The sequence below is a fragment of the Pyrus communis genome, chromosome 10 (assembly GCF_041283825.1).
Source record: "Pyrus communis isolate YQ-2024b chromosome 10, ASM4128382v1, whole genome shotgun sequence".
NCBI classification, from domain to species: domain Eukaryota; kingdom Viridiplantae; phylum Streptophyta; class Magnoliopsida; order Rosales; family Rosaceae; genus Pyrus; species Pyrus communis.
In genome coordinates, this window is record NC_142574.1 from 22,678,523 (window position 1) to 22,694,824 (window position 16,302).

General features: G+C 34.9%; 2 protein-coding genes across 3 annotated transcripts; one reads left to right on the top strand and one right to left on the bottom strand.

The window, feature by feature from the left end:
• Nucleotides 1-621: 621 nt before the first annotated feature.
• Nucleotides 622-5,281, top strand: LOC137727848 (succinate--CoA ligase [ADP-forming] subunit beta, mitochondrial). Its single transcript, XM_068466677.2, has 12 exons — nucleotides 622-940; nucleotides 1,367-1,477; nucleotides 1,648-1,759; nucleotides 2,105-2,169; nucleotides 2,418-2,495; nucleotides 2,630-2,704; nucleotides 2,811-2,963; nucleotides 3,062-3,196; nucleotides 3,735-3,899; nucleotides 4,218-4,340; nucleotides 4,653-4,724; nucleotides 4,817-5,281. The coding sequence occupies exons 1-12, from the start codon at nucleotides 839-841 to the stop codon at nucleotides 4,892-4,894; spliced, it is 1,269 nt and encodes a 422-aa protein (XP_068322778.2). The 5' UTR covers nucleotides 622-838; the 3' UTR covers nucleotides 4,895-5,281.
• LOC137727847 (long-chain-alcohol oxidase FAO2-like) lies at nucleotides 5,030-15,779 on the bottom strand. Of its 2 annotated transcripts, none has more exons than XM_088677300.1 (3): nucleotides 15,588-15,779; nucleotides 8,805-9,077; nucleotides 5,030-6,996 (listed from the first exon to the last, which is right to left on the bottom strand). In XM_088677300.1, the coding sequence occupies exons 1-3, from the start codon at nucleotides 15,741-15,743 to the stop codon at nucleotides 5,254-5,256; spliced, it is 2,172 nt and encodes a 723-aa protein (XP_088533426.1). In that variant the 5' UTR covers nucleotides 15,744-15,779; the 3' UTR covers nucleotides 5,030-5,253. The 2 variants fall into 2 exon arrangements, with proteins under 2 accessions (XP_088533426.1, XP_068322777.2); XM_068466676.2 differs by lacking the exon at nucleotides 15,588-15,779 and adding an exon at nucleotides 9,905-10,295.
• Between the last annotated feature and the right edge of the window lie 523 nt (nucleotides 15,780-16,302).

Below are 16,302 nucleotides of genomic sequence, written 5' to 3' on the forward strand. Positions count from 1 at the left end.
AAAAATACTGCTAAAATGATGAAGATGCACTTACCTTATTTGATGCATTATTTTGGGATACTTTTAAAGATTTTTGTCTTGGAAGCATTTTTGTTGAAACTTGATGACACCAAAATAACTATTCACCTTTTGTATTCTCTTTATATAAAAAAGATTTGGGACAATCATCTATTACACATGAACGGTTTTCTTTATTAAAATACAAATTTTTATTTTTAATACAACTATATATATTTACATTAAGGGTGAAAAGATTTGTGTTAGTTAATTTACAAATTGACATGCATTAATTTTCTTGTTTAGATTCATAAACATAGAAATTTAGAAATTTCGTGTGGAAAAAAAACTTGGAATTTTGTGACCTTTAATTTCCAAGTTTAAATTTCATGTAAATATGTATTATTTCCTAATTTATACGATTGAGAGTTTAAAAATAACAAATTATGTATTCAATTCCATTATTCTTTTATATTAACCAAATAGGAAAATTCACAAATTCTAAAAAATAAAATCCCGTCATTTTAAAATTCTTTAGTAATCTTAAATTTCTTCATCCAAATGTAATGTTAATTTACAAAATTTAATCTACATATTTAATATCTCTAAGATTAACCTATAAAAAAATACGAAGAAGAAAAATAAAAATACCTAAAAACGGGTCAAAAGTTTTTTTTTTTTTTTTTTAATTGAAAAAATAGAAGAAAAAAAATGCACCATGATCCCTTTCGCGTTCTCAATTCTCAGACCTAATCGCATCTGCGTCCGGCAAACGCTTTCTCTCTCTCTCTCTCTCTCTCTCTACACGTTGTTTGGATTTTGGGTTTGAGAGTTTGCAACAATGGTGAGAGGATTACTGAAGCAGCTGACCTTCCGCTCTCTCTCCGTCGCCGGAAAATGGCAGCAGCAACAGCTCCGCCGCCTTAACATCCACGAATATCAGGTATCTCTCTCACACTCTCTCTCTCTTTGCATATTTCACTCGCACTTACAATGACAACCAAACTCTCATATCTAGCAGTCGCCGATCTGTTTCAGTTTTAATCCCCTATAAACACTGGAAAATTAAAAAAGACACTATTTTTTTCCCCATTTTGCGATAATATTTATTTGTTTAAATATATATATATATATATATATATATATATATATTTGTTTAATTTCGATAGTTCATATAATTTTGCAAAGCTAACAGTACTGATCAGTGAAAAAAATAGAACTTTAAAGTGTGCTATATTTTATATGATGTATGTATAAATGCCAAATGTTCGTTGTTCATATCCATGAAGTGTTTGGGTTGGATTGTATTTGTGTGAGAATGTTGTTTGAAGTTTGATGATGAATGCCATTCGTTTTTGGTTGAGACCAGGGGGCTGAATTGATGAGCAAATACGGGGTCAATGTCCCGAAAGGTGTCGCGGCTGGTTCCGTCGATGAAGTCAAAAAGGCAATTCAGGATGTATTCCCCAAGGAAAGTGAGGTAATCAATGGAGATCATTGTCTTTTCATATTCAAATATATGAATCCCCAGCTTGCAATTGGTAAATAAAACAGTGAAAGTTCGAAATTTGTTTCTTGTTGTATCTTATTTTCTAAGAAAATTACCATAGTGGCCTAAAAGGAGAAATGCTAACTTGAGTTTTTGTGCAGTTGGTGGTTAAAAGCCAAGTCTTGGCTGGTGGAAGAGGCTTGGGAACGTTTAAAAATGGTCTCAAGGGCGGTGTTCACATTGTCCGGACTAACCAAGCTGAAGATATCGCTGGTATTGAAAACCATCATTGCTAAATATGATTGGATTTTCCTGGCTTTATCTTTTTCTTTTCCTTCAAGATTTGGTTTCACATTCATTAACCATTGATTGACAATATCAGCATGGGCTTTCGTACAAATAACTAGCACTCCCTGGGTTGATGTGTTTCATTTGTTTCATTTGCACTCCTGATTGGCCCTCAAGCAATGCATGCATGTTAGGTTACAATAATTCTGTGATAGTGTTTTTGTACAATTAGTGTTCTATATGATTCAGGCAGTTGCAGCTTATTAAGATGTGGTTCTGCTTTGTCCTTTTGTGATGCTTATTTATCTCCGTTTTATACTTCTCATGCAGGCAAGATGCTTGGGCAAATTCTTGTTACCAATCAAACAGGTCCTCAGGGAAAAATTGTCAGCAAGGTTGGCATAGCAATTTGTTTCAAGTTGTCCATTCATATTAACTTGTGGCAATTATTCCTGTACAATGGTTCCCGAGCTTTCACTTTTATATTAAAACTTGGAATCTTTGTTGCTCCAAACTTTCACTTTTACTTTATGTGAAATGATGCTTGGTGCTAAGAATTCCCAAGCCTCAATACTTTTTTTGAACTCGTACATCATAACTTCATTTTTTTTACATAGGTGGTCTCTTTCCTTTGATTGTGCAGGTTTATTTGTGCCAAAAGTTGTCACTTGTCAATGAGATGTACTTTTCTATCATTCTGGATCGCAAATCGGCCGGCCCAGTATGTTTCAAACTCAGTTCTTTGTGTTTGCTGCAAATTACTGATTATGTTTTCCTATATCTTTGGTAACACAAGTTTTCATCAAGGTTGAGCTTGCTAAACTAAAGATGTTTAATATTTATTCCAATTTCCAGCTTATAATTGCCTGTGCAAAGGGTGGAACCAGCATTGAAGACCTTGCTGAGAAATTCCCCGATCAGATAATTAAGGTATTCATCCTCATTCTTAGTTTGGTGCTTTAGCACTACTCTTTCCTTTTCTATGTAGTTATTTAGCTAGTTTATCATTGATTTTTTTGGTTTTTGTTGTTGATAGGTACCTATCGATGTTTTCACCGGAATTACAGATGAAGATGCTGCAAAGGTTGTTGATGGTTTGGCTCCAAAAGGGGCTGATAGGAATAGTTCAATTGATCAAGTGAAAAAATTATATAAGCTATTCAGTGAGACTGACTGTACATTGCTGGAAGTGAGTATAAACTTCTTGGTTCTAGTAATGTTACTATTTAAGCTTCCCAGTTCCAATATTCCATTTCATGTATTTGTCTGACCCTTGATTTTGGACAGATCAATCCACTTGCAGAGACTGCTGATAACCAGTTAGTAGCTGCTGATGCCAAGTTGAACTTTGACGACAATGCTGCTTATCGTCAGAAAGAGATATTTGCTCTTCGTGATCCATCGCAGGAGGATCCCCGAGAGGTCTGTTTATGCTGTCCTTTTCAATGGATAATTATCTTTTTGTTCGACCCCATTTAAAGCTGATTATTATTATCATCTTATGCAAGTTCCATTGCCACGTATCATCCCATTTTCGTCTGTGTACAAATTTTGTTGGCATTATTCATCTTTGATTCATATGTATATGCAGTATGTGCATTTCAAATGTTATCAGAAGTTTCTCGCAATCTTTTGCCAACTTGTAGTTTCTAAGCATGATCTGGGTTGGTCACTTTCGTACATGCCCTCGTAAAATCCGGGTCAGCTTTTAATTGGAATTCCTGATCCCCACCTCTATTAGGTGTGGAGGAAGGTGGGGGCTGATTAACAGGGATAACTAAAGTTCCCATATTGTCTGATGGAATATAATATTTCATAAATCATTATGAAGCCCAAATGCCACCCATGAGTTTGTATGTAGGAGATGTTTTGTCTAGGTAGTTATAGGTGATCCCATACATGCACAACAGTGCACCCTGTGTTTACTTATTTTTGTCCCGTCTCTTTTACGTTGCAACAGGTGGCTGCTGCCAAAGCAGATTTGAATTATATTGGCTTAGATGGGGAGATTGGTTGCATGGTGAATGGTGCAGGATTAGCTATGGCTACAATGGATATCATTAAATTACATGGCGGAACTCCTGCCAATTTTCTCGATGTAGGCGGAAATGCTTCGGAAAACCAGGTAATGATGTGGTTATAGGATTTGATGAACTGCTTGTCGGACCTTTCTTTTCCCCACTGTTGTCATCAGGTCTCTTTCTAAACAGTTTTATTCTCGTATTTGGTATGAGAATCTATTTTATGTCCAACTTTGGTACGCCTTTGGGTTTTAGATGGTTTACTAGATTGTGAAGTGCTACATGCACATCGGAGTGCGATTTGATATTTGGAATATTGGATTTCATTGTTCTTTTTATGGTTAAAGAAAATGACAATGCCTTAAAGTCCTTATGAAACCCGAATTGCTTTCTGTTCTTTAATTCTAGATTATGTGAAACAGGTTGTTGAGGCATTTAAGATTTTGACTTCTGATGAGAAGGTGAAAGCGATTTTGGTCAATATCTTTGGTGGAATAATGAAATGTGATGTGATTGCAAGTGGAATTGTCAATGCTGCTAAACAGGTCAGCAATGCTGTTCTGGGGATTTATCCCCCGCAAATTAATTACCATGTTTTGGGACAGTCATTCCTGGTTGTTCCATTTTACTTTAATCTTTGTTTCACTTCAAAGTGAAAAATCAATTTGAATTACCCTGAAGAAGAGGTTGAATAAATACTGCGGGGAGATACAATTTGTCACTTCCTACGAGGGAAGGACTGGAAAATTTTCTTGTTAATTGAGCTCATAAACTGAAAAAGTTTAACAGCTTTGTGTAATTGTATGGCCTCAATCTTGTTTTGTTGAAGCATTAACATTTGTTCATCCTTGTTCAAGGTTAAACTAGAAGTGCCAGTGGTTGTTCGTCTTGAAGGTACCAATGTCGACCAAGGAAAGACGATTCTCAAGGTTCCATTTAGAAACTAAAACTATCGGTTCTAGATATGAAAAAATCAGCGAAGATAAAATGGAATGTTTACTGTCTTTTAATGGCTGTGCAGGAAAGTGGAATGGCACTAATTACAGCCGAAGATTTGGACGATGCTGCTGATAAAGCGGTTAAAGCACTGAAGAAATAGATCCTTCAGTTCTCTTCCGAGTTACATATCGATATGATTCTTACTTCTACGGCGATACTGATGTGCTCTGCTTGGTGTTTTTGTGTGAAATTACATAAAACACCACCTTTGCATAGTTTTAGCAAAAAATTGAAATTGTTTGAAGAGTTCTGAGGCTGTTTCTGTTGTCAACAAGGAGTTTTCAATGATACAGCTTTCTTCAAATTTATTCACCTATGCATCGGAGTTTGAATCCCCCTTCCTGTAGTAAAGATTAACTTTGATCAAAACAACCGCTCGATTTTTATTCTAGAGGTGCAGATATTATGCGTTGAGATTTATTTTTCGGGGCTTATATAAGCACCAAGAAAATATAATTACTAAGATGTATATTTTTGTTTCTCCAAAGATTGTGCAATCCTCTTGGAAATGCAATAAGCAGTGGATTCAATGGTGATCATTGGATTCACACCAACTGCAGATGGAAGCAAACTTCCGTCGCAAACAAACAACCCTTTTGCCTCCCAACTCTCACCATTTTCATCAACTCCTCCGTCCTCCTCAGTAGTCCCCATTCTGCAACTCCCCATCTGATGGGCAGAAGAGTAAGTTGTCCACAGCTCCTCCCTCGAGCTCGGCCCTGCAGCGGCAACAACCGTGTCCAAAAACTCCTCTAAATCCTCCTCTTCAACCCCCTTGCATTTCATCCTCTGCCCGTCGTTCCGATGGGTCCCTACTTCAACAGCTCCTGCTGCAATCAGGATCCTCAGAGTCTGCCTTAGCCCTACTTTAAGATTTTCTTTGTCCAATTGGTCTAATGTGTAGTGGATCCTCCCTTCTCGCTTAACCGTTCCTGAACCACGGTCTCTCACCATTGCAAACAGGTTAGCTGTTCTTGCATACTTATCCATCGTGTCCTTCATGTCAAGCCTTGAAGTCCATGGAAACAATGAGGAAAACGTGGCCGGCCCTAGCACAGCAGTCTCAATGATCGTGCGCACGTTCGCAGTCCCAGAAACCACTTTGTGGAGTGAAGTGATGATCCCTCCCTCATAACTTTTGCCTTTAAACTCCGGTTCGTGTTCCGGAAAGTATCCCCAAGCCAGCAGAACAGGGTGAAGGTGGAGGTTCCGGCCAATATTCCGATTCTCAAGTCCACTGGAGATCATTAAAGGAGGAGTACAGAGAGACCCACATGCTGAAATTGTCACGTTTGCCTCGATTTGCAGCTTCCTTTTTATGTTCTTGCTCAGAGATGTTGCTTGCACCCCAAGGCATTGCTTTCGTATACCTCCTTCATTGTCATTCTCAAGTATAAACTTCTCAGCTTTGCATCCTGTTAAAATCACGGCACCAAATTTCACAGCATCGACTAGCCAAGTCGAATCAGTCCCTTTCTTGTCCCCTGTCGGACAACCATAATTGCAAAAACCACAGTAGTGATCCGCGGACGAGTTCCTTGGAACTGCATCAACTTTCAGACCAAGATTTTCACACCCTTTTCGCAGAATTTGATTTGGGAAATTTTCTTTGGTGCAACTCTCCGTGACACCGATCCTCTTACACACAATATCCATGGCAGATTTGTAATCCTCGCTTGCATAAAGTGGAATCTTATGATCCACAGACCAGTCACGAAGAACATTATCTGGCGTTTTGATAGATGCAGACCAATTTACAGCAGAGCCTCCTCCAACTGTTGAACCGGCTAAAATCATTACCATCCCATCAACCGATGACATAATTCCACCTGATTCGTATAACTCATTCATCGAAGGGCCTTCTAGAGAAGAGTAATCTTTCGGCACGAAGTAGTTCCCTTTCTCAAGAACGACCACTTTTTGGCCAGATTGAGCAAGAACTGCAGCTGCAACTCCTCCGCCACAACCCGAACCAACAATGACAACATCACATTTGATCTTGTGGATGTTGTTTACTGCATCGTCCGTGAGATCGAGGCCCTTCTTCGTGAGAGATTCAACGAGGGTAGAATCGCTTTCGTAAGCGGTTTCTATGATTCCCTTTTCAAGAGGTCTCTGCTTTGGAGTTTTGATCAACTTTTCTTTCCTGTCTAATTCGTATCCAATCGTTTTCCAAGCCGGGTTTCTTGAATTCTCATCAACCTGCAAACCAACCGGCAGGAGTCAGAACGGAAACTTCAATTCCTAATGGGAGAGTGATAGATGGAGAAGGATCAATATATTTTTATAGCTTCACAACTTTTTATCAGAGTTCACTTGTATGATTTTTATTTTTTATTTTTTATTTTTTTAAGCTTTTGAGCCAAAATGGTCATTTAAGATTGACATAACTCCTTTGATCCAGATTTAAAATTGGTTGAGCTGGTATCTGAGTTTGTTTACCTTCAATCATTTTGGTTATTCCGTAAAAAATTTCCGTTACATAAGGACCAAAATGACAAAATACCCTCAATTTTTGTCTAATCATTTTGGTGCTAAATTGAGGGTATTTTTGTCATTTTAGTCATTATCTAACATAAATTTTTCATAGAATGGCCAAAATGATTGACGGTAGACAAACTTAGGGACCACTTTTAATAATTTCAAATCTTAGGGACCAAAGTAAGGAGACAATTTTAGCTAAAATGTCTTTTTATTTTTTGCCCGAGTATGATTTTGTTATAACAAAAAGAGAGATACTACTAAACTAGTACCTAGTAGAAGATCATAAACAAATTATATATTTTAATCGCTTAAATATCTAATTATTGAGAAAGACAACCTTATTTAAAATATGTTTAAGCATATACAGAAAGATAAAAAAATAAAAAGAACTTTGCATATCAGACATCAGAAAAAGAGATGCAGATACTGCAAATCCTCTCACATTATCTTTACAAGAGACGTCCGCACTTGAATTAAAAAATGGACTGCAATCCCCACTCGTTTGTCCTAACTAATTATTTGAAAGAGACTCAGATGACAATAATTGATCGATCAAGATCAACAGGATGATGCATTCCTGTTGAAAAAGTTTTTTTTTCTTTCTTTCTTTAAATTCTCCAACTCCGGATGAGTTTGAGGCCCTTTTTTTAATGGGAAGAGATTCCATCCGATCTCTCCCACCAAATTCTAAGGATCCAGACCCTTGAAATTTGATTTACCGGTTATAAACAGGAGCCCTTCTAAAGTTATAATAATTGTAACCGTTGGATCAAATTTTAAAGATTCAAATTTCCGGATCCCTAAGACTTGGTGGGAGGGATCCGAATGTGATCTCTTCCCTTTTTAAATTATTGAAAGTGTACATCAAATAAACTAAAGAAGCAGAAGTTGAGTCACGGAGGGAGTATGAAAGTATATAAGTTAACAATATTGTCCATTTTCTTTGGCTTATGTCCAAAAGCCACGAGGGACGAAACCAACAAATTAACATAGAGTAGCTAAATTATCACCTGTCAATTCCCCAAAATATCGGCAAAAGATAAAGGTTAAAACTCACATGCCCGACAAGACGTAGTGGATTGAGGATAGAAATTTACCTGTGGCCGAGCATTGACATCTCAAACTATTAACACAGGACATTGTCATTAATTTAAAATGTTTTATTAGCTAAAGTAGTATCGAAATTCACACAACTCCTTACATGAATCATTAAGATTTAAAATCAATAGAACTAGTCTCTGAGTTTGTTCACTCTCAAACATTTTGGTCATTTTATGAAAAATATCCGTTAAACAAGGATAAAACGAAAAAATTACCTTTAGTTTTTGTAAAATCATTTTGGCCCATTGTTTATTAAATTGAGTGTATTTTTGTTATTTTGGTTATAATTTAAAAAGATTTTTCACGGAATAACAAAAAATTATTGATGGTTGACATACTTATAGAGCGCTTCTATTGATTTCAAATCTTCGGTATAAGTAAATTCTTACTGCTGTTATAAATAATTAGATGTAACGCAGCATTACCCTGGAGAAGAAGGTGTAGAAGCAGAACATCTTGATCACCATGAACATCAATCTGATTGTGATGACAAGCTTTTGCCTCGACCATTTCTTGAGGACTAGTTCTCTTTTGTCCAATGACATTTCAGAGAATTTGTGAATGAATGGCCATTTCCAGTCGAAGCAACATTTCCCACAGAGCAAAAATGTTCCCAATCTCAATGACAGCATCTTCAGAAATACCCTCACTCCGCCCACCACCTCTGGTAGAGTCCTCTTCACCATCAATTCTGCTACCTGTTTTACCAAACATTGAACCAATTAATTGAGGAAAATACTTGGCTCCGAATTTCTCGCCGCAAAGAAAATTACAATTTTATGTGTGTGCATAAATACATGTCTGCCCAATTTCAATTTGACATGTGAACATAATTTTTCTTTTTGTTTTTTTGTTTTTGATAAGTTATTTGTACGTGCATTAAACTATAATTTGCAAAAACGAGAAATGACCCATTTTAATTAAAGTAGTCAAGCAATATGTTTGGAATGAGTTAATATTGCATACACATCATTCTGTAATTTACAAATAAAGATATAATGATTCCTTACATGAGTGTTTATAACAAGAAATGTTGAGGGAAACTCTGTAAGACTATTCTGGCTGTCATCTCACAGTTTAACGTCACTTTTCGTATAAATATTGTAAAATACTATATAAAAAAATATGAAAGTAGTAAAGAGTCTAAAGAAAATCACTTACGAGAGAGTTACACAATTCTCGCATAACAAATTGAATATTTCACAAAGGTGAATGCTAGCCCATCATGTGTATAATGTTTTTGGCAAATTAACTCGCAACGTATATCTAGCTTCGATTGTTAGTGCTCCTTAGGTCCCCCTGGTGATATAACTTAAGACAAATATAATTTAAAATTATATTCTTATTCTCTTGCTCTTCCTCACCCTTTCACATTCCCAATGAAACCAGAAGCATTGTAATTAAAAGCCAGATACACGTCATGGGCGAGTCACGCTAGCATTCTGCTTTCAGGAATTAAAAAAATATTAAAGCTTTCCTTTCCTATGAACTTGAAAAACAATGAAAGAGATAAGGAAGAACTGACCTCATCTGGGATGGGAGGCTGAGAGGCAGAAGCTGTGCAGGAGGAGGAGGAGGAGGAGTAATGAAGGGGTTTGTGGTCATCGGGGATGTCCTCAGGTGAGAGAGGAGGTAAAAGAGCTTCACATATGGCAGCCAATGATTGGATTTGAGCTGAAGAGAAACCATGGCTGAATTTGCTTTCCCTCTTTCCTCCTCTCAACAAAGGATGACAACTGCTCTCTCCCCCCTCCATCTCTTTCTTGTTCCTTCTCTCTCTCTCTCTCTCTCAATAATAAGATTACTTTGGTGCTGTTTTCACTGTTTTCCTCGTAGGGCGTGTCCCTGGCTTCATATTTTATATGGGGAGAGAGAGAGAGAGCGCGCATGCGACGTTTGGAAACAAACAAATAAGAATATTTTTTTTATCAAACATAAGCTTTGTTAATAGAAGAAAATGTATAAGAGATAATGTTAGAGAAATGAATTTGTAGATTAAATTTTAAAAACTAAAGAATATAAAAGTTAATGATTGGTTTATTACTTACGTATTGATAAATGTACTTATTTTTATTGACGACACATTATTTAATTTACAAATTTTATCTATAAATTGAACTTCGGTAGCATTATCACAAACTTAAATAAAAGTTGCTAGTCGGCGGTGTGGACAATAAAGTTTAAGCAAAACACATGATAGTCTACTTAGACTCTATCATATGACACAAGTCATCTGTGCCACAACCATCATGCACATTACAATTAATATTCCTAACTAGTTGATGATTTTTATTTTGTTTTTTATTTTTTTATTTTTAAGATCTATTGTGAGTTTGAGTGTTTGATTTATACGTAGTTTGTAATTTGTTATTGTTTGGATCTAAAATTACATCATCTGTCTGTGCAATCAAAGCTGTTAAGTAAGTATAGCTTTCAATCGTCAGATCGAAGAGTGAAGATCATTTTGTTATTATTGAAGGATAATATTATGATTTTTATCATAATTATCTTTTAATGATAATTAAGATGAGATATGTATCTCCAAGCTGGAAACACGGTAGTACAATTCAAGTTAATTTTGGATGTTTGGCGTGTGAAAGTGTGGGTGGGATCAGTTTGATTGACTGACAGATTTAAGTGGTATACTGCAAATTGATTATTATCCATTTAAAGTATGGTGATACTTAGTAAACAAATGAATTTGGAGTTCACTTAGACGACAGAAGGTTATTATGCATGAGTGGATAAAAATTATAAAGTGATGATGGAATAAAGAGCACCCCCGAATATCTTTAGCAGGATGCCAAGAATCTAGTTCGACAAATTGCATCAGGTTGGAACTCGTGGGCTTTGAAAGGATGGAAAAGATGGGATCAAGTTTGAACTTTTGATGGTGCATGACTGCACCTGGTCAGATTTGGTGGAAAGATGAGTGGATTGCCGTGATGCTTCGGTTTGAAATGCATGGCTAAGAGATAAACTTGCATGCTAATTATTTGCATGCCTTGGTTTCAACACATGAAGATCATCAAATACTTGGATAATGATGGACAAAATAAGGAGAAAAGGAGATAATGATGGAGATATTAAATTAGTTGGATAATTGCATGATAACTCCATGCATTTAGTTGAGTCTGATCCACGCCAAAAATCTCATGCAATATTTAAGGATCAAGTCAGCACTTCCCTATAAATACAGAGGCAATGGCAACGAGAAGAGCCCTTCAATTTAACATACAAATTGCCATGCGCAAACTCTCGCTCTACGCGAAATCTCTCAACAATCTTGAGATTTTTTATTCTCTTTTTCCGCCAACACATCTTCAGTTTGGATAAACAACACTGTGAAGACAATCGACAACACTGTGAAGACAATCGGTGACATCTTCAGTTTGGATAAACACTATTACCGTAGAATCAGCCGACTGCGGAGCACCTTTAGTTTGGATAAACAGCACTGCGTTGAGGTCGACTGGTTATCTATCCAAGTTTCAATTGAGAAAGATTTCTGAATCCTTATTGGTAGAGGTCATCTCATTAGCCTTCTCGACGAAGTGAGGTGTTACATGTTACTACATCGATATATTGAAAGTCGAATTTGATATTGAATTTCGTAGAACTAGCAGCCTTGTCTTCAGACTCTATAACCTGAATGTCGAGACATGTTCCTTCCTCGGCCGCAGTTGCGAGATCAAGAAGTCAACAGCGCGCCCAACGCACATCAACATATTTTACTCATTGGCCAAGCTTGGCTGACGAGTTGGCACGGCCCACATACAATCGAATGACGTAGTTAGCTTATTGATTACTTGACTTGCGCGCCACATATGCTTAGTAGTTTTTTGGGTCAACTGTTATGGACCAAATTTTTATTTTAAAAAAAAAGCATCAAATAGGTAGGAATATTATAGATTTTTTTAAAGAAAATAATCAAATAGTTGGGAATATTAATTGTAAACCAAATAATTAAGTTTTGGCAAAAAAAAAGAAAAAAAAAACCAAATAATTAGGTTAGTGTTGCAGTCCTAAATTTATTAGGAGTTTGATTGCATGTAAATTCTAGTAGAATGTTATGGGGTGTATAATATTTTTTAGATAGTTTTCTTAAAAGGATTCTCTATTTTTTTTTTTTTTTTTTGACCAAACGACATTGTACTATGAAGGCTCACAACGGGCTAGCATTAACTCGCATATGGCGAAAATCAAATCTAAAACCTCTTACTTACAAATGAAGAGGAAAATTACTAGACCGTGGTATTAAGGGCTAGTTTGGTATTACTATGTTTTTTTGAAAAAACTGAACAGTTGTAAAATAAAGTTGCCTAGTGTTTGGTAAACTTTTTTTTTGTAAAATGCTTATAATAAAAAAAGTAGTGTCTGAGTAATTGGTAAACTTTTATATAAATTACTTTGAATATGTTAAATGACTAAAAATGATATGACATTTAATGTGATATAATAATTGTCGATGATAATAATGTAGGGACAAAGATTATCAATGCTGTTCTGGGGATTTATTCCCCGCAAATTAATTACCATGTTTTGGGACAGTGATTCCTGGTTGTTCCATTTTACTTTATCTTTGTTTCACTTCAAAGTGAAAAATCATTTTGAATTACCCTTGAGAAGAGATTGAATAACTACTGCGGGGAGAAATAGTATAGAAATTCGTATAATTCCTTACATGAATTCTTAAAATTTAAAATCGATAGAACTGGTATCTGAGTTTGTCTACTCTCATTTTGGTCATTTTGTGAAATATATCCGTTAAAGGATAAAACGAAAAAATTACCCTTAGTTTTTGTAAAATCATTTTGGTCTATTGTTTATTAAATTGAGGATATTTTTGTCATTTTAGTTCTTATTTAAGAAGATTTTTCACAGAATAACAAAAAATAATTGATGGTTGACATACTCATAGAGCGTTTCTATTAATTTCAAATATCTGGTATAAGTAAATTCTTACTGCAGTTATAAATAATTAGATGTAATGCAGCACTACCCTGGAGAAGAAGGTGTAGAAGCAGAGCATCTTGACCACCATGAACATCAATCTGATTGTGATGACAAGCTTTTGCCTCGACCATTTCTTGAGGACTTGTTCTCTTTTGTACAATGACATTTCAGAGAATTTGTGAATGAATGGCCATTTCCAGTCGAAGCAACATTTCCCACAGAGCAAAAATGTTCCCAATCTCAATGACAGCATCTTCAGAAATACCCTCACTCCACCCACCGCTTCTGGTAGAGTCCTCTTCAGCTACCTGTTTTACCAAAATCCAATTAATTGAGGAAAATACTTGGCTCCGTATTTCTCGTCGCAAAGAAAATTACAGTTTTATGTGTGCGCATAAATACATACCTGCCCAATTTCAATTTGACATATGTACAAAATTTTTCTTTTTTCTTTTTGTTTTTGAAGAGTTATTTGAACATGCGTTAAACTATAATTTACAAAAATGAGAAATGACTCATTTTAATTAAAGAAGTAGTCAAGCAATATGTTTAGAATGAGTTAATATTGCATACACATCATTCTGTAATTTACAAATAAAGAAATAATGATTCCTTACACAAGAGTGTTTATTAATTTTAACCCAAGAAAAGAAAAACATAACAAGAAATGTTGATGGGAATTCTCTCAAAGTGAGACTATTTATGAACTTCCTATCACCTTAGGCCATCTCCAACCGAAGGGGGTCAAATGATCAATTTTATCCATCTGGCCCTCTAAGAAGTTAATATTTTAATAAACAGTGCAGGGTCATATTTCTTAGCATCTCCAACCGAGGTGCCAGAAGGCCATAGGCCAAACATAGTCTTGTGAAAAAAAAACCATCTCCAACCGAGGGCCAAACATAATTTATTATTTAAATTTAAAAACTACAACAATTTAAATTTAAAAACTACAACTTAAATTTAAAAACTACAAATTAAATTTAAAAAGCACAACTACTTAAATTTATAGGAAAAAAATGAGAAGCATGAAGTAGATGATTAAGTTTTATGTAGTTAAATGTTTTTTTTTTTTATGTTGTATAATGTTATTTAATGTTGTTTAACATTGTAATATGTTGTTTCATGTTACTTAATGTTATTTAATGTTGTTTAATTACTTAGGAAGTTATAGAAAAAAAAAATAGAATTTTTAAATTTTTTTTAAAAAAATTTGTAAAAAAAAAAAAAAAAAAAATCAAATATAACGGCTAGCTAATGTCAGTTAGCCGTTGCATTCAAATTTGTAGTCCGATCTGGGGCTGGCTAGGTTGTGCCAGCCGGTTGACCCTTTGACCCTTTTTTGTCCCCTGGGATCCACGAGTCCTTTGGCCTAACCCTCGGTTGGAGACTGTTTTCGAGTTATTTTAAACCTTCTGAACTCTTCGGTTGTAGATAATCTTATAATTTAATATCAATTTTCATGTCAATATTTTAGAATACTGTATAAAAAAATATGAAGTCGTAAAGAATCCATGCATAGAGTCACTTTTGCCAGAGTTCCGTATTTCTCACATAACAAATTGAATATTTCACAAAGGTAAATGCTCGCCCACCATGTGTATAATGCTTATGGCAAATTAACTCGCCCCACCGCGTATATCTGGCTTCGATTGTTAGTGCTCCTTAGGTTCCACTGCTAATATAACTTAAAGAAAAATATAATTTAAAATTATATTCTTACTCTCTTCCTCTTCCTCACCCCTTCACAATCCCAATGAAACCAGAAGCATTGTAATTAAAAGCCAGATACATGTGTTGGGCGAGTCACGCTAGCATTCTTTTTTTAGAGAAATTTTTTTTTGTGTTTGGAACACGAATGTTATACTATATGATTTTATAGAAATAATAAGAAATTTTATTTTTTAAGTTATTAACTTTTTAATATATATATATTTCATAATTTGTACAGTAACACGTGATGTACCATTCTGTGTACCGATTACTAAATAATCTCTCATTTTAGGAATTAAAAAAATAAAACTTTAACAAAAACTCCATTTATTGTTCATTTTAATGAAAAATCATATTTTTACATTAAAAAAAATCAATCATAGTACTATTTATTTTGCTTTTTATTTTGTTTAAAACTCAAAGTTCATAATCTTTTTTTTCATTAGTTTTTCAAAAAAAAAAAAAAAAAAAAGGATAAATTAAAGCTTTCCTTTCCTATGAACTTGAATAGAAAACAGTGAAAGAGATAAGGAACTGACCTCATCTGGGAGGCTGAGAGGCAGAAGCTGTGTAGTAGGAGGAGGAAGAGGAATGAAGGGGGTGGTGCTCATCTGGGATGGCCTCCGGTGAGAAAGGAGGTAAAAGAGCTTCACATATAGCAGCAAATGATTGGATTTGAGCTGAAGAGAAACCATGGCTGAATTTGTTTTCAGTGTTTTCCTCGTAGGGGGGTGTCTACGGCTTCATATTTTATATGTAAATATAGAGAGAGCATGTGACGTGTGGAAACAAACAAGTAAGAATATTTTTTTTTAATCAAACATAAACTTTGTTAATAGAAGAAAATGTATAAAAGATCAACTTAAAATATAATGTGAGAAAACTAAATTTGTAAATTAAATTTTGAAAACTAAATGACATGAAAGTTGATTATTGGTTTATTACTTACGCGTTGATAAACGTGCTCATTTTTATTAGTGACACATAATTTAATTTACAAATCTTGTCTACCAATTTAGTCTCTTTAATATTATCCTAAACTTAAATAAAAATTGCTAGTAGGCACAGTGGACAAAAAAGTTTCATCAAAACACATAATAGTCCAATTAGACTCTATCGTTTGACACAAGTTATCATTGCCACAATCACCATGCACATTGCAATTAATATTCCTAACTAGTTGATGATTGTTTAAAAAACAAAAAAAAAAAAATCTACTGTGACTTTGACTGTTTGAATTATATGTAGTTTGCA

Excerpts from the sequence above, each read along its gene's own strand:
- LOC137727847 (XM_068466676.2), bottom strand. The coding sequence starts at position 10,135 with ATGGAGGGGGGAGAGAGCAGTTGTCATCCTTTGTTGAGAGGAGGAAAG. Across the intron at positions 9,078-9,904 it reads AGCCTCCCATCCCAGATGAG|GTAGCAGAATTGATGGTGAA; the intron begins GTCAGTTCTTCC and ends TTGGTAAAACAG. Across the intron at positions 6,997-8,804 it reads TCTACACCTTCTTCTCCAGG|GTTGATGAGAATTCAAGAAA; the intron begins GTAATGCTGCGT and ends GTTGGTTTGCAG.
- LOC137727848 (XM_068466677.2), top strand. The coding sequence starts at position 839 with ATGGTGAGAGGATTACTGAAGCAGCTGACCTTCCGCTCTCTCTCCGTC. Across the intron at positions 4,341-4,652 it reads TTGTCAATGCTGCTAAACAG|GTTAAACTAGAAGTGCCAGT; the intron begins GTCAGCAATGCT and ends TCCTTGTTCAAG. Across the intron at positions 4,725-4,816 it reads AAGGAAAGACGATTCTCAAG|GAAAGTGGAATGGCACTAAT; the intron begins GTTCCATTTAGA and ends ATGGCTGTGCAG.